At 35.5% G+C, this 24467-nt stretch overlaps 3 protein-coding genes across 10 annotated transcripts in view; 2 read left to right on the top strand and 1 right to left on the bottom strand.

Moving 5' to 3' along the window:
* The window catches only part of LOC118740857, a 534289-nt gene that overhangs the window by 385020 nt on the left and 124802 nt on the right, over positions 1 to 24467 (top strand). The gene's annotated exons all lie outside the window — the stretch shown is intronic.
* LOC118740855 overlaps positions 1 to 24467 on the top strand; it is a 215472-nt gene that overhangs the window by 95390 nt on the left and 95615 nt on the right. The gene's annotated exons all lie outside the window — the stretch shown is intronic.
* The window catches only part of LOC118741964, an 87754-nt gene continuing 68847 nt past the window's right edge, over positions 5561 to 24467 (bottom strand). The window contains exon 6 of the mRNA XM_036473931.1: positions 5561 to 5678. Within this exon, the coding sequence (XP_036329824.1) occupies positions 5561 to 5678 (118 nt within the window). The remainder of the gene's footprint in view (positions 5679 to 24467) is intronic.

Genomic DNA, 24467 nt, shown 5'->3' with positions numbered 1-24467 from the left:
GGCCATACAACAGTTCATTGCTATTCATTCGGTTAGGACATTTGCTTTGTTTATATACATTTATACATTGGTGTTTTTTGTTGTAATTTTATTGGTTATTTTAGTAGTTGCGATTTTGTTATCTTTGTTGTGCGATACTTTTGTAAGTGTAATATGTACACTCACGGAATTTATATACATATGTACATGCGGTAGGCTGCCTCAGCAAATAAAGTTGCAGTTTTCCACCGGAACTAGGAAATGTATTATATGTTAAGACGTCCGCAAAGTATTTAGAAAAAATATTAAGAAGCTTAGCCGGTTTTAAAATATGTACCTCATTATTTTCATGCCGTTAATAAAATTTTTTAAACATTTTTATGCAGACCTTTTAAGCTTAAGCTTATCTATCGTCAGAGCTGATTTTTCGGAAAAAAATTTTAAAACTAATTTAATTTATAAAAGAAAAAATCGATTTCTGGAGGTATGTTCGTATAAGTCGACTTCACGTAAATCATAATATCTTGCCGGAAGTCTTAGAATATAATAAATTTTATAATTCCGATGAAAAAATGGTGCCGTTTTTTTGTGTCTAGAGTGTTCCACGCTAATGTACAGATATAAAACTTGCATGTATATTTATTATTCGATTGTCTATTTATATTCACAATCGTCCACTTGCTCGCCTCTTAATCGCTTACGCCTCATCGAGTAAATATATTTCTGCACATTTGTCCTATCACAGTCTGCTACCTGCTACCGCCCGGTTTATTGCCCCTTCGCATTACATCTCTTTCAAATAGTTTCACACAACTTGCCATTATTCGATAATTTTCTGTACAATTCGTTTGTAACATTTTTTCCCCCTACTCGTAGTAGTTTGTAACTAACAAATGTATTTTCAGTTTGTTGATTGCTTGTTTTATCGATTATTAATAAAGGATGTTTACTGTGTTTGCTGTGATTATATTGTAATTTCGCATAAAGCACACAGTTTGATATCTGCAGTTTTTCTTTTATTGGTCAATGTACATTGTTTTAATCTTCCTTCAATAAAAGTGTTTGCCACAGTGGCGTCGGACAAGTTTTTCTTTTTCTTCTTTTGTGTGTGGATACTTTTTGGTCTTGTAAAGACATAAAAAAAATCGTTTAAAAACATAAAGAAAAAGAGATAGAGATAAAGTTAGAGGCATGGAAAAAGATAAAACTTAAGAATGAGATTTGTTATGTTATGGTATGTTCTGTTACGTTATCTTAAGTTGTGTTTGCTATGTTATGTTATGTTATAGTATGTTATGGTATGTTATGTTATGTTTTGTTTAATGTTTGTTATGTTACGTTATGTTTCATCAACTCCTCTCAGTTTATCCTAATTCACCTTAATTCGCCCCACGCACAACTCACCTCATCTCAACTCAACTCAATTCACATCACTTTACTTCAACTCACCTCCACTCAACTCACCGCAACTAATGTTATTTCACCTCAACTCACCTTATCTTACCTCAACTCATCTCACCTAAGCTGAACTGACTATAACTCAACTTAAGTTATCTAAACTCAACTTAGCTTATCAAAAGTCACCTTACCTGAACTCACTTCAATTCAATTCACTTCACCTTAACTCAATTATAAAAAAAAATCTATAAAAGGTAAAGCTTAGTAAATGATTCTTTTTTTTAATTATAACTGACTTGTTGAAAAGTTTAATTTTGATCGTCTTAAAATAACTTTAAAAAAAATTTTTTTCGCACTTTAATGGTTACCTATAATAAAAGCATAAAATGTCAAACCCCTAAAATTAAAAAATATTCCAAATCAGTAAAAAACTATTTTAATCACCTTTTTACAAAATACGTAACAAATTTAAAACAAAACCAGAATAAAAAATTTCAAAGAAAAAACTAAATCATTAAAAAAATTAAATCAGCGAAATAAATAACGGGTGATTTTTTTGAGGTTAGGATTTTCATGCATTAGTATTTGACAGATCACGTGGGATTTCAGACATGGTGTCAAAGAGAAAGATGCTCAGTATGCTTTGACATTTCATCATGAATAGACTTACTAACGAGCAACGCTTGCAAATCATTGAATTTTATTACCAAAATCAGTGTTCGGTTCGAAATGTGTTGAATGTGTGAAAAGTTGGCAGAAAATCCGCTTTTTTATCGACAAATTTTGTTCAGCGATGAGGCTCATTTCTGGTTGAATGGCTTCGTAAATAAGCAAAATCATGCGATTTGACGCCTTTAGACTATTTTTTGTGGGGCTACGTCAAGTCTAAAGTCTACAGAAATAAGCCAGCAACTATTCCAGCTTTGGAAGACAACATTTCCGAAGAAATTCGGGCTATTCCGGCCGAAATGCTCGAAAAAGTTGCCCAAAATTGGACTTTCCGAATGGACCACCTAAGACGCAGCCGCGGTCAACATTTAAATGAAATTATCTTCAAAAAGTAAATGTCATGGACCAATCTAACGTTTCAAATAAAGAACCGATGAGATTTTGCAAATTTTATGCGTTTTTTTTAAAAAAAAAGGTATCAAGCTCTTAAAAAATCACCCGTTACATACACAATTTTTTTTTTTAACAAATATATAACCTTTAAAAAAAAACAATGATTTCAAAGAAAAATTTGCCAAGTAAATTTTAAAAATTAGATTTTTTTTGTTTTAATTGCTTGATGTAATCTATTTTTACAAACCCTAGACTTTCTCAAATACAAATATTATAAATTTAAATTTTTTCTGCAAACGAATATCCATGATATGAGCGGTTTATTTTGAAAGTGGCATAAGTCATTTCATGCCGTTTGACTGCAGCGATTATTTACCTGTATCTGAACGTGTTGAGTTTATGACGGTAGAACCAATCATTTAAGCACAAAAGTTGGAAATTACCTATGTCACCTTCAATATAAATAATATGCTCCGTATTATCCTAAAAAAGCGCATAGGAATGGTTGTGGCTTCAGTTCGAGGCACGAAATGAAGAGCTTTTTAAAAGAAACTACTTTTCCGCACGTTGTCAGCTCGTTTGAAACCATTTTACTGTGCTGGAAGTTTATCTGCAGCAAGGATGACCTGCTGAAAGATATCCTGAAGGTCGAGGCCACGCAATGAGCGGCAAAGTGGCGAGCGGCTGAGTGGCGCCATACAAAAATGCCTCAGCCGCTCAGAAATGCCGCTCATTGCGGGGTCTCGGCCTAAGCTGGAATTATTGTACAATAAATTAAATGAAAAATTACATTTCCAAGATGTATATATTGTATAAAATTAAAAAAAAAAATATTTTTTTTAAGTCGGTTGAAAAATAGTAATTTTCTAGAATACTCCAAGGGCCGCCACATTAGATGTTTTCATTGTTCATGCGTAATTTGTACGATTTTTGTACTTCGAAAGCGGAATTTACGCCTTCGTCCCCTACCCAGTCTAAAGTAGCACTTGTTGGCATCCATTGTATTTCAATGCTGGCATTATTATTGGTCTTTATTCTGGTTGCCAGCTTTCTACATATTTCCATTTTCGCTGCTACTCTATCCATAGGGGTCCCTACAGTTTACCCGCCCTGTGGTTAGCTGTTGGCTCGCTTTTTTACCTAGCTTTTCAGAAGAGTCGGGTAGCCCATGTATACCAACCAGTCTTTCAGCTTACTTTTCGACTTATGTAGACACCTGAGGTCAATGGTTTGTCATCACTGCCATTCTCTCGTCTAGCGACCTTGGAGGACGGCAGGTTTTCGATAATCTGCCATTTAATAAAACCAGCTAGCTCTTGAATCACCACTTGTATGTTTCTTTTCGAAATTTCGCCCTACCTGACCCAGAGTTTCTTTCGCCCAGGCTTAGCGCTCGCTCTAACGATCTTTTGGGTGATCTATGGCTCCCAAGGGCTCTTTATGTGATGTTTAAAGTAGCATTTTACCACCCGACTGTCGGAAGCAGGGCTTACCGCCTTTTCATTTGGTACTCTAGCGAGCGGTTTCCTCACTTCGTTTTCTTTATCCCTCTTATTTAAAATTGTTCCATATCGTTTTGATGCATCGTGGATGCACGACCAACTCGCTGACGCAAGACTATAGCAGCGGCAATGCTGATTGTTGATTCAACTAAACCCGCACCAATGTCCAGGCGGATAAGCTTTCAAAGTAGCTTTTAAAGTCAAATAAATTAAAGCAAAGGAAACAAATCATGCAAAAGAAGGAACATTTGCTTTTATATCAATTGTAAATATTCGTCTCAATTTTTAAAAGACCTACTTCTTACTTTAGTTTTAAGTCGTATGACTAAATTTAATTTCAATTTATATACCCGGCTAATAATATTGCTTACCTCATTTGAATGCTCTTGTCTTTCCGCGAATACTTGCCTGCGCCACAACAATGAAAGTTTCTTTTTGATTTCATTGAACAAATTTTAGTTTCTGCTTATAATCAAATCAAAATATCCGCATATGTTTACGTACATATTTACCTACATATTTAACAAAGTTAAGCCCAGTCAAAGCTATCCATTAGTGGAGATCCTTTAACTGTACAGAGTACAGTGCTGGCACACTCGCAAGAACTACGCTGCTTAAAACTGAATTTGTACAGAAAAAAACTTTTATTACAAGAACCTATCACCTTTAATTAACTCACCAGCAAATACAAACTCACACCACTACACATACACACATGCACGCATACAAGGTACAAATAAACAAAGCTAGCCGCACAGCCATATGCTTTAACGCTGTTTGTATGGCAAACGACTCCTGCAAAGACAACAAAAGCTGGCATGCGGCTGACAATAATGTAAAATTTTATACTAAATAGTTACATTTATGTACATTAGGGTGGATCACCAAAAAATTTAAGGTTTTTCTGCCCGAATTATAAAATTTATTATATTTTAGAAATACTTTAAAAATCTCCTTATTTAGATTCCGTTTATAAAATTGTTGAACATTTTTTTGCTGACCTTTTAAGCTTAAACTCTTTTGTCATCTGAAGTGATTTTTTAGAAAAAATGTTTTAAAAACTAATTTTATTCATAAAAGAACTCAACTTTTGCAGGTACTTTTGAAATAGGTCAAGCTCTCACTTAAATCTCAATACTTTTCCGAAAATTTGGGCGTATGTCTTAAAAGATAAATTCAGTTTTTCTGATGAAATAACGGTACTTTTCTTTTGTAAGTAGGAATGATGCACCCTAATGTACATATACATATATATACATACATGGGCGTAGCCAGGGTGCTCGAGCCCCCCTCTAACTTTCAAATTTTCCTTACATATATACAAAATAGTACCCTGAAATGCCAGCTTAATAGGGTCGAGCCCCCCTCCTAAATTTCATTCTGGCTACGCCGATGTATACATATATGTTTGCACGCGAGTGCATTGTCATGTTTGCGAAAGTTCTTCGTGCCTATCTCAAATAACACTGAAACCAAATTTGTTGGAAACTATCTACGTACGCTCTCGTGGTAGCACTTGGAGACACTGCAAAACTTGTTAATACCCGTATTAATTTTCATACACAACTTCATTTCACACACAACTGCCGAGCATATGGTTATAGCGTATCTGACTTGGCCTAACTGTTGATGCCACTTAGCCACAACCTTGCGGCTGTCACATCGCCCACTTCGTTACTGGAAGTTACTGCGCCGCCAGCACCTTGAAGCGATAACGCTGCCGTTGATATCTTGTAACTGTTGGCATTTAATTTCATTTATAAAAGGTCAACAAGCACATTCACAACGAGTGTGAGTGATCAGGTTTCAGGGTTCACTCACAAGGCATTCGAGGGTAGCAAAGAAGAGATGGGATGTGAACGGAAAGCGAGAGTAACAGCAACTACTAGAAGAGTTTTGTATATAAATTTGTAGATTTGAATAACTGTAAGTCTTTGTACTCTTATAGTCTCTTAGTTGCCTCGGACTGCATGTTCGACGTTAATTTTTCAACAGCAATCATCGCATCATTCTTCACTCCTTTACTGATTCCTTTACTCATTCACACAAATGTTTATACTGTGTTTTGTTCCATCCCATGCTTGTTTTCCAGCTCACCTGTGCTGCTGCTACCGTTGCTGCTTCTGTTGCTACTCTGCATGTGCCTTCAACAATTTTTTGCTTACCAACTCAACCTTGGCAAACAGTAATTTCATTGCTTTTCATTTACAAGCATCTCTTGCACATTGCTGGTGGCCGGTGGCTGCTTTGCTGCTGCTGCAGATTGTGTTTGTACTACTACTGATGTCCTTGATAGCCTTTACGTTTTCTCATATTCGTGCAACCATAAAATGAACTGACAGCTAACTGATGGCCAACGCTGTAACGCAGCATAGCACAAGAGTCGGCAGAAAGGAGCTTGCGATAACCACAGCACAGAAACTTACCAAACAGCTGGAACTACTAGTTATCGGTCTCACTCTGCTGCAGAGCAATCTGTCTGCTCGAATTTTAGTTTCGGCGCTAACGAAGCGCAGTTAAGCTGAATTCATATAACGCAGCAGAAATCTATGTATGTGAAGCAGAAGTCTACACAGACTCCAACTATTTACCTTCGCAACCATGCCAAATTTCCGCTTTTAGTCATACTTAGAAATGTATGTACATATATTCTCATCAGCAGCTTGCGGTTTACCTGGCAACTTCTTCCTTATAACCCAAAATCCTTATATCCATCTTGCTTTACCTTACACTCACTGCAGCGCACTCCATTATTTTACTATTTGAGTTTGAATAATGTTCTGTAATTTCCCGATTTATACTCGTAAGTACCGACATTTCTTATTGGTTTTGTGTGCGAAAGAAAATGAAGAAACAAAAATTTCATCGTTGTTAACACATTTGTTCACTCGCCTGCCACCACTTCCCACTTTCAGCTTCGAGACGCCTGTGTTCGCTGGCTTTAAGAATTCATCAATTTTCTTTTTATGCCCGCTTTTTATATGCCACATGCATGTTTTTACGTGCGGGCAGCAGGTGTTTGTTGAAATGAGTTTTGTCGGAAAATACGTGATTGTGGGTGGAAGTGGAAAATGTAAGATTACTTGGTATTTTAATGAAAAAAAAGTAAGCCTATAATGGAATCTGCTGAAGATATGTCTTACAAGGTACATATGTATGTATATGTGTTCCTAACTTATTTCGAAACTATCTTAATAACTAAATAAACAAATCAATCAAACAGTAAAGAAAAAGTCTACAACAAATATTTTTGTTTTACTTGGATTTGCTTGGAAGTGAATTAGCGGTGGGTCAATAAAATCAATCAGAGAATTTCAGATACTCAAGCCCATTGTATTTAAAGGTTGGAGAAAGGATCAAAGTATAGAGAAAAAACGCCTTTCCCTCAGGAATCATTACTCATCATCGACAGCGTAAGCTTGTCAAGGGTCTTTGACGGTATGTATGGTTATCACACGTTGTATCTGTAGATTTTGTCCCGTAGACAAATCTACCAAACTACGCAAAGTATTTCGGAGTCTTGCTAGCCACCAAACTGAACTAGTAAATCAACATCGAATAACCTAGACAGAAAGCCTACAGAGCATACTTTATTTGCAAGGGAATCTTTAACAGAAAATGGAGACTAAACCCGAAGCGGATGTATAGCGCCATCATAAGACCTATTCTAACCTACCGAGGGCACCTTAGGCCGGGGTCGGATATAAACAAACAGTATGATTTTAAAAAACTAAATAGATAGCTTACAAAGAGTCCGAAAGAACTTTATACATAATCCCTGTTGACCTTCACCTGGAACAAGTGGCCAAGAAACGTGCAATCAGGCTCAAAGAGTCAAGACTTGGAGAGAGTTTCCCATAATTCATGCACAGCTTCAATAAAATAAAAGTGAGATTCCCACACAGAAGAGAGTGCAGCAGAGGCAGAATGGCCGATAAAGAGGAAATCTCTCTCAATATCCATGGCTCAAATATGAATTGCCGCGTTGGGCAAGGGCGTACTCCGAGGAGCTCGGCGTCTCCTTGCCTCATCTTCTAGGGAATGATGCAAGCATCTTCCAAACAGAAGTCTTTGGCAACTTTGAAGCTTGTAAGGTTCTAGGAAAGGACATGGGTAGAATAAAGAAAGTAACAATATATTACACTGACGCCCAAGCGGCTCTGTTAGCATCAGCATCAACGGTAACCAAATCCCAGCTTGTTCAGAAATGCGTAATGGAATTATGCTCAGTTTCTGTGTCAATGAGTGTTTCTCATGGCATGGAAACATTAAAGGCAATAAGAAGGCGGATGAATTGGCGAAGGCACGAGCGTACTTGGAGAAATCCAAGGCTGTTGTACTGCGTCGCCCTCTCGGGGTCGTTGAAAGATAAATTGCGTGACTATTACAGAGCGAATGCACTAGAACAGCTTAATAGATCTAGGACAGAAGTATTTAGAACTTCATCCAGTAATTACGGGTCACTGGCTCATAGGCAAGCATGCGTAGAGAATGGGCTCCCGTATAATGGAACTTACCGCAGCTGTCAACTAGAAGGTAGCGAAGAAAGTGTCCAGCAGCTATTGGGCTTAAAGCACTTGGAGGCCACATATTAGCAAAGCCAGCAGATATATCAAGATCTACTATAAGTATTATCGGCAAATTCATCAGGGAAAAACCAAGCTACGCAACTCCGTTATTTCCGGTTTAGGAATGTATATATGTATTTCGTTACTATTCAGTTTGGGATTCTCCCGAATTTTACTCATAAGCTTCTGGATGTATCTTGAAGACTCTGAGATACTTGGCCCTCTAAAGGACTCCAGCCCAGTTCGCAATATAGAACACCCCTCCCCCGTAGTCAGTTCAGATCCAGCGTATGTAAATTTTTCAGCTGAGCTCAGCCTCGGCGTGGATAAGTCTTAAAGAGGCTGAACACATTTTTTATATTTATTTTCATGTTTCGAGTACTTTGGAGGAGGGTGCACTTTTTTCAGACTATTTTGCTTTTATTGCTTTAATTTAGCTTTAAATACACATCCGCCTCACTTTTTCTTGCTCGTCAAGCTATCACTTTGGCTTTTTGGTACCCTAATGCGGAGTTAATCCTGCAGTTAATCAAGTTAACGCTTTTTTCTAACAAAACTCAGTGGTGTTTCTTGAAACTAATTTTTAAGGCCTAATTACTAAATTTTGCCTCAAATTTGTATGTCTGTGTTTAATTAAGCAACTGTTGCTGTAGGAAATGCACTTACAGCCCATTCGCTATTTTTGTTATCCAATTTTCCCCCTCCTGAGTTACTGCTTTTGTAAGATTTTTTATTACCGCTTACGTTCGCAATGAGACGAGTAAGTCATGTGTATCCCCGATGAAGAGCTTATGTTTATTCGTTATATATACGTTCCCGCCTCCTACTCCCGAACCACTAGCAACTTGTTGCTCACCATATTACAGGATATTTTTGTATTCTTATTTCGTTTACGCGAACGAATTTTCTACACTCAAATACTTACAGCCTTGAATGTTGCTTTCTTTATTTTTGCCATTTCTCGTCTACACTTCTAACGTTTTCTACTCCCTGCATTAGTTTCTCGCCACTCTGTTCGCGAGAAAATGCTCGTATTTCATAAATATTTAATTTTTTTTCAACGCAACGTATGGCGACATGGCATTTCGGTCACTAAATAATACATACCAGCAGGCTGCCGTTCTTTTTGGTTATTATTTTTGGTCAGTGTCGTGTGATCAGAATTAAATTTTTTGCACACACTGCTTCTCACTGTGATCTTCGTGTGCCAATTGCTGATGCGCTGTTGGCAGCCTTTTCAGGATGCGCACGAGTGAAGAATTTCCTGGGTGCTGTATGTATGTGCTTACTTTAATCCATTTGAGTGCGACAGATTATTTTTCCGATTCCTACAAAAGGGGTTCGTTGAATTTCTGATGCCTAAAAGTATGTTACACTCTAAAAAAGATGATACCAAACCGAATACAAAGCACATGTGCAAAAATCTTGTAATGAGAAGAAATTTTTTTGCAGTTCTCAAGTATAAAATGACCGAAATTATTGAAATAATAAATCCCTCACTGAGTTAATCAGTCAGTAAAAGTGTTTGGTTTGCTGCTATAAAATTTAATATAAAATACTCAGATCTTAATCGAGCCAGTGTCGATATACTGAGAATTCTGGGATACAAATTATGTCTCAGGACGTGGTGAATAATTGTGCCAAATTTTAACAAATCCAGCTATTTCATAATAAAGAACAACTTATCTTTAGTAGACAGTTTTTATATGTAAAAATATAGTTTATTCAAAAGTTGATTTAAAATATTTTTCTAATGTGGTAAATGCTTTAAAACTAATTCTGAGTCAATTTTCAATATTCAGTTAACTAATTTACTAAGCCAAATTATATTTTAAAGCAGTTAGCGGCCCTCCTTTGACACCCGCATTATAGCATTTCATTTAACCTCTAATTAAACGGCACTGGAACTTTTGAATTGTTGGCAATTGTTGTTATAAAATAACCTTTAAAAGTATTTTAGAAATAAAGATTACTTAAACCTCACTAAAAAAATATCAAAAATATCTAATTGGATTCTAATTTATCTTCGAAAATATTTTAGAAATAAAACTTACTAAAACCTCTCTCGTTTTACACCCATATAAAAATATTTAATATAACCTTTTAATTAAACTGATTTTAAATTTCTTAATAGGTGGCAAACTTGGTCGAAAATATTTCCGAAATAGAGCTTTCTTACACCTTCTCGTTCGATACCCATGTCAAATATTTCATTTAAGTAGTTAACTAAATTTATTTTGACTTCCTAAACAGGTGGCGACCCTCATAAAAACCCTTTTCGAAATTTGTTAATGAAACTAATTTTGAATTTCTGGACAGATGGCCACCCTCTTCAAAACTGTTTTCGAAACAGAGCATTCTTAAACCTCTTGTTTATTTGATTACCATATAAAATATTTCCTTTAACTTGTTAATTAAATTTATCTTGAATTTTCAGACAAGTGGCAACCCCCTGCAAAACTACTTTCGAAACAAAGATTTATTAAAACTCCCTTTGATTTGATTACCTTACAAAATATCTCATTTAACTTGTTAATTAAATTAATCTTGAATTTGCAGACAAGTGGCAATCCTCTTCGAAACTCTTTTCGAAACGTAGCTTTCTTAAACCTCTCATTAATTTTATTGCTATATAACAATATTTATATCACTTGTTAATTAAATTTATCTTGAATTTCCGGAAAAGTGGCAACCCTCTTCAAAAATTTTGTCGAAATGGAATTTTCTTAAAACACCCGTTTATTAGATTCTCATATAAAAAATTGCATTTGACTTCTTTATTAAATTTATCTTGATTTTCTAGACAGGTGGCAACCCTCTTCAAAACTGCTTTCGAAATAAAGCTTTCTTGATCATCTTGTTGATTTGATTACCATACAAAATATTTCATTTAACTTGCTAATTAAATTGATCTTGAATTTTGAGACAAGTGGCAACGCTCTTCAAAATTGTTTGCGGAAATTTACTTTCGTAAACCTCTCGTTTATTTGATTTTTATAAAAATGTATGTACAAATGTTTAATTAAAATTATTTTAACATTTCGAACATGTGGCAACCCTCTCCATAATTATTTTGGAATCAATCATTTTAGAACCCCTTTTGTTTGACACGCACATTATTTTAATATTTTATTTAACCCGATATCCTCTCTGTGACCAAATTTCATTGAAATACGGACATTCGTTTTAACGTGAAAGAGCAACAATCACACTCACACACAAACTTTCACATTTGTAATAGTATTAATAGGATTGCTAGTCCGAATTTGTGCCCTACAGTTTCCAAAATTAACTTCAATTATGTTCTTAACTGCTGGAATTCTCGCCACTTGAAAAAATATACGAGTATTGACTATTCTCAATCCTTTATTTCTCTGAAAACCCCACAGCTTGCACTGCACATCTTCTCAAAATTAATAAGGCTTTCATCAATCTGATATCAACACCTCGCTAACTTTTACCTTAAAACGCCCGTCTAACAACTCAATTCCACAATTAATTAAGTAAAAGACTTCGCGCCAAAGTGGCTGAGTGACTATCAAAGTCAAAGTCACTTAAAAACCTAATCAGATGCGCGGTCTTGTCTGCCAGTCCAAAGAACACCAAGAACGACAGCCGAAAGACAGTGGCAGGAATTGAAACTACTACTGCAAACCCACTTACCACTACAAACTTATTTGCTTACGAGTACTAACTAAGGAAAAGTCTGCTTAACAAACTTGGCTGCCTCAAGGCCGCCAACGCCAATACCACAACAACTGCATAGCCATAAATAAAATAAATAAACATTGGCAAAAGTAATTTACAAAATAAAAAATAACAGCAATATCAACTACTTGCAGCATTGGAATATTGTAAACTAAAGTCTCCGCACAGCAAGCTTGACAAAATGACGTTAATGCCGCGATTAGGTACTTGCGTAGACAGCAAGAGGCTGGAAGAAATACCTGTACCTCAACATGTTGGTAAGCTGCTCTAAATATGCAGTCATCGACAGTGAAGTAGGCTGCCGGATGTTGGTAGTCAATATCGCAGCTTATTTACTCAACTACTCAACTACTCAACACTCATAAGCTTTTCCTCCATAGCCTTGGGTTAGTGCTGGTGTTGAGGTAGCAATAGCAATGGCGCGTCGGTGACATTAACAGTAACAACATCACAGCCGCAATGTTGGCAAATGCCAATAACGATGGCAAGACACTTTACTATGCCTACATACACATATACATGTGTATATTCGCAATCGACTACGATCGACAGCATGAAACTATGAGATTTTGCTTCATATCCTCAAATGCGAAATGTTGTCATTGGCACTGTTAGGTTTGTGTTTTAGGGGTGTTGCGGTATGTTCTCTCGAGCATGTATACGCAGCCATGAGTCGGGTAGGTGTAGTTATGTATGTATTTATATACTAAGTGAACGTCATCCTCGAAACCGAGAACAAATATTCTTTAAAAAAAAGGTTTAAAGTGCTCTACTTGAAAATGGTCCTTTGGTTATTAGGGGAGCTCCAAATTATGTTACACGGGCAGCTGAGAGAATTCTTCGGGTGTAGGATTTCGCCCAATCATCCTCCGAAGCAGCTGTGCCAATAAGTGTTAGAGGCCTATTTTATTCGTACCGTACCGTGGACTGTGCCCGCTCAGAGGCCACCCATACTTGACGCTTCGGCAACTGTGAAAATTCCGGTAGAACTTTGCAGCTTTGTATGTCGGTGTTTTCGGCAATGCACTTCTATTCCCTCCCTGTCCAGAGAGTTGACCTCCACAGCAGCCTGGCCATTTCATTAGCAATGCAATTTCCTGTGATGCGACTGTGTGACATTTCATTTGTTCAGCATTCTACAACCAGTTTCGATCATACCATAATGGAGCTAGAGGGCTAACTCTTTGATTGAGGTAAACTAAGCTTTAGGCACATCAGAAAAACTTATGAAGGGGACGACCTCCATATCTCCAGAATTAAATTTAATTCCGGCAGCTAGCAGACAAGTTTGTGACTAAGTTTAGGTAGCCCTGTATAAGATCATGTAGAGCATCCTAAAACTTTCCTCAGACCATGAGTACCACATCATCAGCATTGTCGATGACATCCGATATCCTCTCCTTTCCATCTCCTTCAGGACATCTTTTACCAAGACGATCCATAGAAACGGTGAGCTAAGCCTATTTTCGACTCCGAGCTTAGTCAAGGATTCTACAACATTTACGGTTAGCACATTAATAACTGCCCCCTCGATATCGAGAAAGCCACCCACTACGAGGTATTTGTTCTTAAAAGACTATTCTATAACATAACAAATGTATGCAAGGTATATTTCCCATTTTCACAGAATTTCCTCTGCGGCTCGCCGTTACCCTTTCTTGTCTCGGAATTATTCTGGTCCAACCCCGAAAAGATTCCAATCGGAGTGTATTCCACTTCTAATAGCTCACGTAAGGAAGTCATTTGCTCGGCTCAAAGAACTTCATACTCCACCAGGACATTTGGTTATCAGGCATATTCAACATTTTAGAAAAAAATTCGACAGTTCTTTCTTTTGGTTTGATCTATAATATTTGACAAAGAGAAAAATATTTCAAATCTTTATTAAAATCTTTTTGTATTTTTGACACTATATTCAGCTTATTGAATATAGTTTGACAAAACTACAATATCAAGCAACTAGGACACTGTAGGACCGACAAAATGAGAACGGAGGAAATCTCTTCGTCTGCCTTCAATTCCGATAATTTTACAAAATCTGAGCGGAAAATAATTTTATGGAGCACAAGAACATCTGTCCTAACTTTCGTAAAAGAAAATTTAGCCAACTCTTCGATCTGTTAGTGCTCAAATATAATTGGGATTATTACAGACCTCTGAGAGCAGCTTGATCCAAAGGACGAATTGGTCTCACTTTTAGAGAGAGGAAGAATAAAAATCCGATATTATGATATCACAATGAGTCTATTACGACCGAAGTGCATGTCCTTCCACTGCTAGATGATCGAAAACACGAAGCCTAATATCTTTTGCACTACAGCTTTTTTAGAGGAGCTACAGCCACTGTGAGTACCCGTTTCATATGTACCGCTAGGTACGAGGGATTTTTCGTTCATCTTTGTACTTCCGGATCGTTATAGACAAAGCTACGTTTACAGGCACTACACTACCACATAACTAGCAACTCTCTAGCCTAGATCTGAACAGTCATGGATGCTACCCGAATACTCTTTTAGACCCCCACCGTTACCGAGAGTCACCGGAAGATCCAAGACTTGCAAACACTCTAATAACCAGTCAAATGCCTTAAACTAACAATACAGCCTAAACGCGTTATTCCCAGAATTCCTATAGAATGCAAATCGATATTTCAATTTGATAAACTCAGCTTTGTTGAAGCCTTTAAAAGCAAGAGCACCAGACAAGGAGAAACTGCACCAACTACAGCATCAACACAACATTGCCTGCCACCAACAGTGATTGTGGAGCCTTAAACCTGCACATAGTCGTAAATATTCATCGACATTTGCCAGCGTCCCACTACTGACTTGCTTACCCTCTACCCCACATCGATCGAAACAACAGCCTGTCTGTCAGTCATCGTCGTCGTTGTCGTCGCCGTTGAGCTTTTCACGGACATCCTGAAGAACTTGTTAAGGAAACTATTGTAGTTTGTGTCATGGTTGCTTCTTTCTCTCTACTAACACTGTATTTGATATCAATAGCATTGCCTGACATTCGTTGTTTCCTTGCTGATGCATCCTTAGCATTTATTACTATGCGCAGTGGCAGTAGTAGCATACTGTGTTGTATTTTTAATTTTCTGCCGAGTTGGCTGTGCCTGTGTGTGTGTATGTATGTTTGCAAAGTATGCGTTAGTATGTAGATATTTGGCTTTGTCGCAAGGCAAATTAGATTGTGTACCAGGCATTTAAAATATATTAAAATCCGTTTTGCTTTTATTGAACTCTGACGCAAAGAAGGAAAGTTCAAAGCAGTTAAGATGAGCGAGGATATAGGCTGCCAAGAGAGAGAAATAGAAGACAGTCAGAGTGGAAGAAAGAGGAAGTGGAAGTGGAAGTGGAAGCAAGACAGAGTAGATTGAAGACATCAAATGAGCTATCAGAGCTTGTAGCGAGAAGGCCGTATTTTGTTTATTAAGCGGATTTGTTGCGCTGCTGCTGAAAGTTTACTTAAGAAATTACAGCAATGAAAAGTGGTAAATATGTTTAAGCTTTCACACTGAGGCAATAACAAATTTGTTTCTCTTTAAGCAGCTGACATTACGAAGGATTAAGGAGCTTACCTATTGAGGGTGGAGTTAAGTCAAATGTGAAGGCTTGGCGAGAATTTTCAACCTAATTTACAGCAGTTAGAGGCTTTCAAATTCTTGTTAGTAAATAATAGGCATTCAGTGAATGTCGGGATACATTTAATTACACTGGCGGTCGCACATTACTTACCACCACAATTTTTTTGAAATAAGGTGAAATTAATTAATAAAAAAATATTTTATTTTTAAATATTTTTCATACTATATCTAACGAAATCAATAGGAATCAAAGTTTCAAAATATCTACAAAATTTTAAAAATTCCTTTTATTAAAAATTTCTAACTTTTTAATACAAATTTGGGGGACAACTTTTTATTATGCAGTTATTTTACTTAATATAATAAAATGCAAGTTTGAAGTAGCTCAAATTGTACATGATTTTTGAAGAAAAATACCCAACGCTGGTGTTCTTTTCTCCCATGAAAAAAACTGCGAAGACCGTCAGCAAAAAAAAAAAATATTCAAAAATGAACCAGAATTTTGGGCCATTTTAAACTTATGCATTACTACACTAAAATTAAATGGGCTTTAAATTGTATACTCAAAATTTTGATTAAAAAGTTTGTAATTTTAATGAAAATTTTATACCTCCTTTTATACAAAGTATGAAAATCTGAAATATATAGTTTTTTTATAGTATGAAAAATATTTAAAAATATATTTTTTTTATTAATTCCCAAAGTTCTACTTCATTAAAAAAACTATAGTGGTAGTAAGTTAGGCAAACAACAAAACATACACTTTTCTGAAAAATTGTCTACCCCCACCAAATTTTGTTTCGTAGAAACTTTCAGCCGCTCTTTTATACTTCAACTCTAAGCATCCCCTGTCTCCCTTTACAATTAAATTCCTTTATCAATCCAATATCAGTATTGAATACATTGTTGAAAACTGAAAAGCATTCCTCTTTGTTGCCTAATCAGCAAAATTTCCAATTCTGTTCATAATATTGCGTATTAGATAATTGTAATTAGCTACGCATACATACTTCGGCATTGTTTGCTTATTTATTAGGGCTATTCGCGATCCGGTGCAAATGGCCTAGCATCATTGCATTGCAAATTTGTATTGCAAATTATTTGCAATACACAAACAAAATACACGCATTTGCATTTGTCATTGCTTGGCAAATTTGCAATACCGAAAATCCATAGCATAAAAATGCTATGCATTGCATTCATAAACAAAACCAAAGCTGATGCACAAAAATTGTTTTGCAAAAGCTTTACCATGACAGTTTAATAAAGGTCGCTCACAATCCATGGCATATTTCTGCAATTGCATAAATTTGTCAGCTCTTATGCACCGAATCGCGAATAGCCCTATTGTGTAATCAAACGCGCAACGCTAACTAAACGTTCAGTGTCTGAAGTGGCAATTGCAATTAAATTAATTGCAACTTTTAAGCAGCGTAGTTAACGTACTACATTCATCATCAGTATGCTTATTTGCTAATTCATGCATGTGTGTACTTACTCATAAGTGACTGTGTCTTGGCAGTGCATCCATTTAATTTCGCTGCATGTAAATTAGATGGAAATCAGTTTGCTTAGAATATACACTCAATATATGCATTAAGATGCCTCACCAGAAAAAAAAACAATTGTACAATTTATATTTTAAGATTTTCTCCAAAATATTTCGGAAAAATATTAAGATTCACCTGAGCTGGACCGATTTGAAAATACCTCCAAAAAACTCAGTATTTTGACTCCACTGAAAAATTAAAAAAAAAATAATAAATTGTATTTATCGCAGAGACCATTTAAACTTAAGCTCTTCTAACTTCTTCTGAGATGATTTTCTTAAAAAAAATGATTCAAAAACCATTGTTTTATATAAATAATTCGATTTTTGGAAATATTTTCAAATCGTTCCAGCTCATGTAAATCTTAATATTTTTTCCAAATATTTAGACAAAATCTTAAAATATAAAAAATTTTATAATTCCGATGGACCGATTTTTTTTTTTTAATATGATGAGTGGTGCATCCTAATGTATATGTATTTACACTGTGGGAAATAGGCCAAGAGTTGAAATCTCTAGCTAGACCAAGCTCATCTACAGAAACTAAAAGCTACCAAAAAAGTACAAGCTCAAGGCACACATCAACAATAGCTCCAAGCTATCTTCTTTTGCGGGAAGAGCAAAGACTTCTCCCCTTTATAGAGGTTTTAAGCCATAACACAGCAAATAGCATCTTGAAAACTTACTACAGCTGGTACCATGCCTACTTAATCTTAATAACCTGCGGTAGGGTTAAAGGCATCGACAGAGTACACCGTCTACAGCCACCCACCAACACCGACGCTCAACTTCGTGAATTCGTCGTCATTAGAACGCTTGGCTGATCTGAGAGGATAAGATATCGAGAGAGGATGTCTCAAAGGGGTAAGAGGCTGTTCTTAGGTCATGGTGTGTAATTAATGGACATCGAATCGTACGGAAGGCGGCAGTTCACTAAGCAGCAAAGATCGGTGGAAGTAGCCTGGACCCGATCCTTTGCCAAGGTTGTAACAAATAATTAGAGAGGGGTTTTACCCAATAGCCAAAAGTAGCTATACTGGTGAGCAAGATTACCCAAATCCGTTCTTTCTTTTACAGAGGCTGGTAGTATACTTTTGGGGCTGTACAATGCTGGGATCGACAAGGATCTTTAGTGAAAATAGTTGAAGCCTGAGAAATCCCTTCACGACCCAGGGCGAGAGCTTGGATAACGGTCAGACTCTCGGACCTAGCCGAAATCTTGGAGTTGCTCCAAGAGTTCAAGTCAAGCATGCCCACAACGAAAAGCTACACATTCTAGAGAAGAGCACCATCACTGTCTCCTGGGACTTTTGTAAGACTACCATCAAGGTCAAATTAGCCACATTCTTTGGACCTGGTGAGCCATCCAAAAGGTCAAAGATGCGCTCCACGTGGGAAATACTGAAAAGCTGCGGAGATTGCCCAGCATTCGAACTACTCTGTTCGCGGCTGTGCTTTGTGAAGAGATCCCAGCCAGGCTGATGCTCGTAACGGATTGTAAAACAAATTTCTCCCGCCCTGAAAGTAGGGAGTGAAGGCATTTTGTGGTGGTATTTACGATGAGATTGATGTTTTAGGGCACTTTGGACTCGCCAGAAGTTGTCGCTTCAATTAGGCGCAAAAACCTTTCCAGGCTTCTTCACGAAGAAGACTCTAGTTGATAATTGCCTTAGTGGTAACATCTAGGGGTGGATGGTTGGAAGTGTTACGTGCGTACAAGTCGATCATTGACGATTCGTAAATAATTCAGAAATTTTTGGAAAATTCGAGTTCTTTGTTTCTGTAGGAGAAATGCTTAGCATTAGCGCAACATGGATGGCTCAAATTTGGAACGAAAATTTTGAGAATGAATCTTCTGCAAGGATTTCTTAATGTAAACTTTAGGCTTTCGCATGTTCCATGAAGATGTTGCGGTCGTAAAGGAGGAATCTGCCTGCAAACTAACGAGGCAACTTTTTAAGGCAGTGAGTAATTTTTGGAAAAGTGGCAATCTAGACACAAGATCCCCTGATAATTTGTTCGAAACGGTTTAGACCGTGCCTGAACTCAATGCCAAATGCTTCTTGACTTTGTTGTCAGCTTTTTTTGCTACCAAATATTAGTGCTCCGAACTCCCGCAATCAGGGTCCAGATATCGTAAATTCCATTTTTTCCAACTTTATTTTTTTTCGTGCATGGTACTATTATGCTAATATTCATTTGTATACTACATGCACCTGCTAACACATGCCCCACCACTCCTCACTGTCCGCTCAATGCGCATGCGAGTGCATTGTATATTGTAGTAACCCTTGTAACAACCGAAGTATTTGCCAGCATTTACGGGTAGGAGGATCAGCGCCTTGACACCCCAATGCACAACTTACAAATGCATATTACCTACACAGAAATGCACATGCACATGCAAATATATTCACGCATATAAATTTCTAAGTACTGTAAGGATGTGCATTTTATTACCAAGCATAACCGCTGGGATTAGTTGGGCATCGAGAGCAGCACAAAGCCGCTAAGAGCAATTCTGCTGGCAAACTCTGTCTGTATACGAATGGATAAATGAGTAGAGCTAGTTCACATATGAGCGTACCCAGTAGGAATTAGGAGCACGTAATAATACCTTATTAGCAACTTACTCTTCACCTGGCAGTCATTACCATTTCCCTGCCGAACGTCCCTTACTTTTACAAAGGCATGGCCGCCTTATGTAAGTAGGAATTTAGAATGTACATTTGGTATCAGACATACTTCTGAGCCGCTTTACAAAGTAAGTTACGTGTAATGCAGAGAAGTCGCTCGGAGTAGTTCGGCGCTTGGAGATAACTTCGGCTGCACGTTACTTTGCAACTGACAACGTAATGTGTCGTTGGAGGTGTTCATTTTGTGCTTTACTAGTAGATGACATTGGCCATGATGACAATTTTGGTACTAAAAACTGAAAGAAAACATGGCTTACCTCGTAAGATGCTTACCTATTTTCCCAGTGTATGTATATATTTCATTTATGTATATATGTATGAGTGCTCATATTGCCACATAGCGATTAACAGCTGGCCACCTGTGGGCCGTGGCAATAGCTAGTGACTTTGAATAAGGTGAATGAGAAGATTTTGTGGCAAGCACAGGTGCGCTGCGATAAGAGTCGCAAATACGAAGAGCCAACATGGCTATACTTGCATACTTCATGAATATTATAACTGAGTGCTGGTGACTTCATCATCATCGTCAGCAACATAAGCCACCAACTCAACTGGTGATAGGTTTCGAAGCCACCGCAAGCATAAATACTAACTTTCATACAAAATTTACATTAGATGCAATACACTGCATTTGGAACGCCACTGCACCTATGCAGCAATCAATATCTCTCTCCTGTTTTTGTAATGCGCTTTTGTTGCATCAACTTTGTTTTTCGAATATGATAGGCTCTCTAGTTGCTGCTGCCGCCTCCGTCGCCGCCGTCGCTGCTGTTGTTGCTGTAGCCATGTCTGATGAGTCAAGGCGATGGCAAACAACTCAATTAACCTCAACCTTCGTTACGCTTTGATGGCGGCAATGCGACGTTGACTGCGACAAAAATAAATATAAGCAAATTGCCAACAACAATTTTTCATATGCAACAGCAGCAGCAGTATTGCCAAGGAAAAATAGCAACAACACCAAAGCGACTACGCTATCTATTTAAATATTACTTTTAAATGACGTCAGTCAAATTGGCAAGATATTCAATTGATTAATTTATTTTATTTCTTTATTAAAGTGTAGTGAGTTGCTACTGCGTTTGTTAGTGATAATTGTATATAAAAGTATGTATGTTTTGTTTTTTGTATGTACCTATATTTTCGTCTGACAAATATTTTTTTTCAAATCTTTTTTATTAAAAAAATAGGAAGTAATACTTTATAACAAACGCTTTTTTTGTTATTCATACCAAACTATCAAAAAAAAAAGTTTCGTTGTTTTTTCTTAATTTCTGTCATTAATTATTTTTATAAAATTGAAAACAAATGCAAAATATTGCATTTCGTAAATTTTTTGTACTCAAAAGTTTTTTCATAAAAAAATTTATAAAGATTACATTTCATACATTGTTTTTTAATTAAAAGTTTTTTTATACACAATTTTTTCCATGAAACTTTTAAACAAACTTTCTGCCAGAATATGTACATATGTATGTACCTATGTAGGTATATTTAACAAATGTTTTTCGTATTAAAAAAATGTATCCGATTGTTGTTGTTGTAGCGGCCACTAAATTTGGCTGAAAAACTCATCATAAAATTTCCATTCTAAATTTATTTAATAAATAGTTTTTTTACCAAATCTTTTTTCCTTTTCGCGTAAAAACAAATTTCTCTTGAAAAAAATTTTATTCTGAAAAAAAGAATTTTATTCCAGCTTCTTTCATCAACAATAGCAAACGTTTTTCCATAATTTTTTTGCCTTATGGTTATTTTATATCAAAAATTTTTATGATTATATTGATTCATATTTTTGAAAAGCCTTGTTTCTTTTCTTTTTTGAGAAAAATCATACACATAAAAAGAACTATAAAAACTTTTATTTTTACCTACAACTTAATTATTTATTTCTTGTTGAACGTTTATTTAAAATTTGTTCACTAAAAATTCTTTTCTTCATCATATTTTTTTTCAATTTTAACATCAAACAATATTTTCAGAAAACAATTTTTTTGTGAATTATTTTCGTAAATTTTTGTTGAGAAAATTTGCTCTCCTTAAAACTTTTATTGACATTTTTTACGTAAGAATAAAATAGTTTAAAAGAATGAACATTTCTTAAAAAAAAATGTTTATTAAAAATTTGTTTTTGCTTTTATAAAGGTCTCTAATTTTATGGTTTTCATAAATACATAGCAATCAAAAATTATCGTCAAAATGTTTCATATAGAAGTGTCCTTTTTTCAACTAAAATTATTTTCGCCAATTTTGCATTCAAAAATTTCTTTCCCGTCAAATTTTAAATTATAACGTATTTATAAGAAAATCGAAAATTTTATTTGAAAAATAAGAAAAATCTTTTCATTTAAAGGGTACTCGTTTCTCTACAAAAAAAAAAAGTTTTATTACAGCCTTTATTATAATATTCGAAAATTTATGAATTTCGTAAGAAAATTAAAAATTTTTGTCCCTAATCAAATATTTTTATCAAAAATTATTTTCGCTATTTTTACAACAAACCATATGTATATTCTTATAAAAACTTTATATAAAAACTACTACTTTTGTGTAGAACGACGAACATTTTTAAAGCTACAAAAAATTTTGTTTACCAAAAAATTAATCTTTTGTTTCTTAATTATTCGCCAAAAAAAAATCGTTTTTCTTACAATAACTTTTGCTCTGTATAGTAGTTCGAAAAAATTATTTTCTTCACCAAAAACTATTTTCTCTACGAAAATGTACTTTTTAAATCGAAGTTTTTTTATAAAAATTTTAAACCAACAATTATTTTGAATAAAGTAAATTTTTTTCAGCGGTGAAAAGTTCTTATTCATGTTTGATTATATAAATAAACATAAAAATGTTTTTCTTCATCAACAGGCTTTTTTGTTCTTGAAATTATGTACTGAAATTTTTTTTATAATAAAATAATACAAAAATTGTAGGTAACGAAAACAATTTTTGTAATTTTTACAACGAAAAATTTTTAAGAAATTTAATATTTAAATCTTTAAAACTTACAAACATAAATTGAGGAATTTTTTTTTTATTTAAACTTATAAAAAACTTAATGATTAACTGCGAAGTTTCACTTAAGTTTTTTTAAGAACTTACAAAAAAAAAAACAAAATTTGGCGATTTGGAGAAAAAATAAACCTAATTTGTGGAATTATTTTTTATTTAAATTTTGATAAAGAAGTTGTAAAAAATTTAATATTAATGGAAAGTCATTTATTACGAAGTGAAATTAGATGGACAATTTTTTTTTTTAAGAAATTAGAAAAAACAAATTCGATTTGATTTGATTATGTTTTAATTTATTATGTTTTACATTAAAAAACATTATTTCACTAAACCTTTTTCGCAAGCATTTTTTTTTGTTTGTTTAACGTAAATAAAGTGACAATTTTATTCATTAACAAGTAAGAAAGTCTAAGTTCGGGCGGAGCCGAACATTAAATTCCCGGCGCAAGTATTAAATATATGTTTTCCACCTTTCCGAAAGCTACCGCTACATGATAAGCCGGCGTGTATAAATTTTAAGTAAACTATCGTCCTTAAATTTCAAAATATTGAAATTTCAAGCATTTCTGAAATTTACCGTTATATGAAAAGCGGCCGTAATTTTAGTCCGATTTCAACAATTTTCAATGGTTTACTTTTATGTGGCAAGCACAATAATCATACCGAGTTTGGTACAAATTGCTAGAACGGTTAGCGAGATACATATACGTGATCATAAGTGGGCGGTGCCACGCCCATTTTCCAACATTTTATCATAAACGTATTTCCTGGCAAAGAATTGTTGCAACCATCATTTTGAATAAATTAGCTTTAATATTTACTGATTTATCGAGGATTTCGTATTTCTCGAAATTACCGTTATATGGGATGTGGGCGTGGTTATTGTCCGATTTTAAAAATTTTCAGCCATTTGGTATGCTGTACCAGGGCCAACAACTGTGCCAAGTTTGGAATAAATTGATGCAGCGGTTACCAAGATATACACATGTAACCATAACTGGGCGTGGCTACGCCCATTTTCAAAAAAAAGTTAATATTCTTATTTTTCGTCTAAATTTTTTTATAAATATCAATTTTGAGTGAATTATCTTCAGTAGTTACTAAAATATCGCAGTTTTTGTATTTTTGAAACTTACCGTTATATGGGAGGTAGGCGTGGTTATTGTCCGATTTTGCCCATTTTCAATACCATCCGTCCTACGCCCGAAAGAAGTACACGTATCAAGTTTCGTTAAGATATCTTAATTTTTACTCGAGTTATCGTGTGCACAGACGGACGGACAGACGGACGGACGGACGGGCGGACGGACGGACAGACAGTCACCGCTTAATCGATTTCTCTTTTCATTCTGATCATTTATGTATACATTTGTCTATATCTATCTCGATTCGTTTTGCCTGTT

Source organism: Rhagoletis pomonella, unplaced genomic scaffold (assembly GCF_013731165.1).
Source record: "Rhagoletis pomonella isolate Grant_MI unplaced genomic scaffold, Rhpom_1.0 Rhpom_scaffold_00006, whole genome shotgun sequence".
NCBI lineage: Eukaryota > Metazoa > Arthropoda > Insecta > Diptera > Tephritidae > Rhagoletis > Rhagoletis pomonella.
Note: the sequence above shows the minus strand (reverse complement) of the source record. Positions and strands in the feature narration are given on the sequence as shown.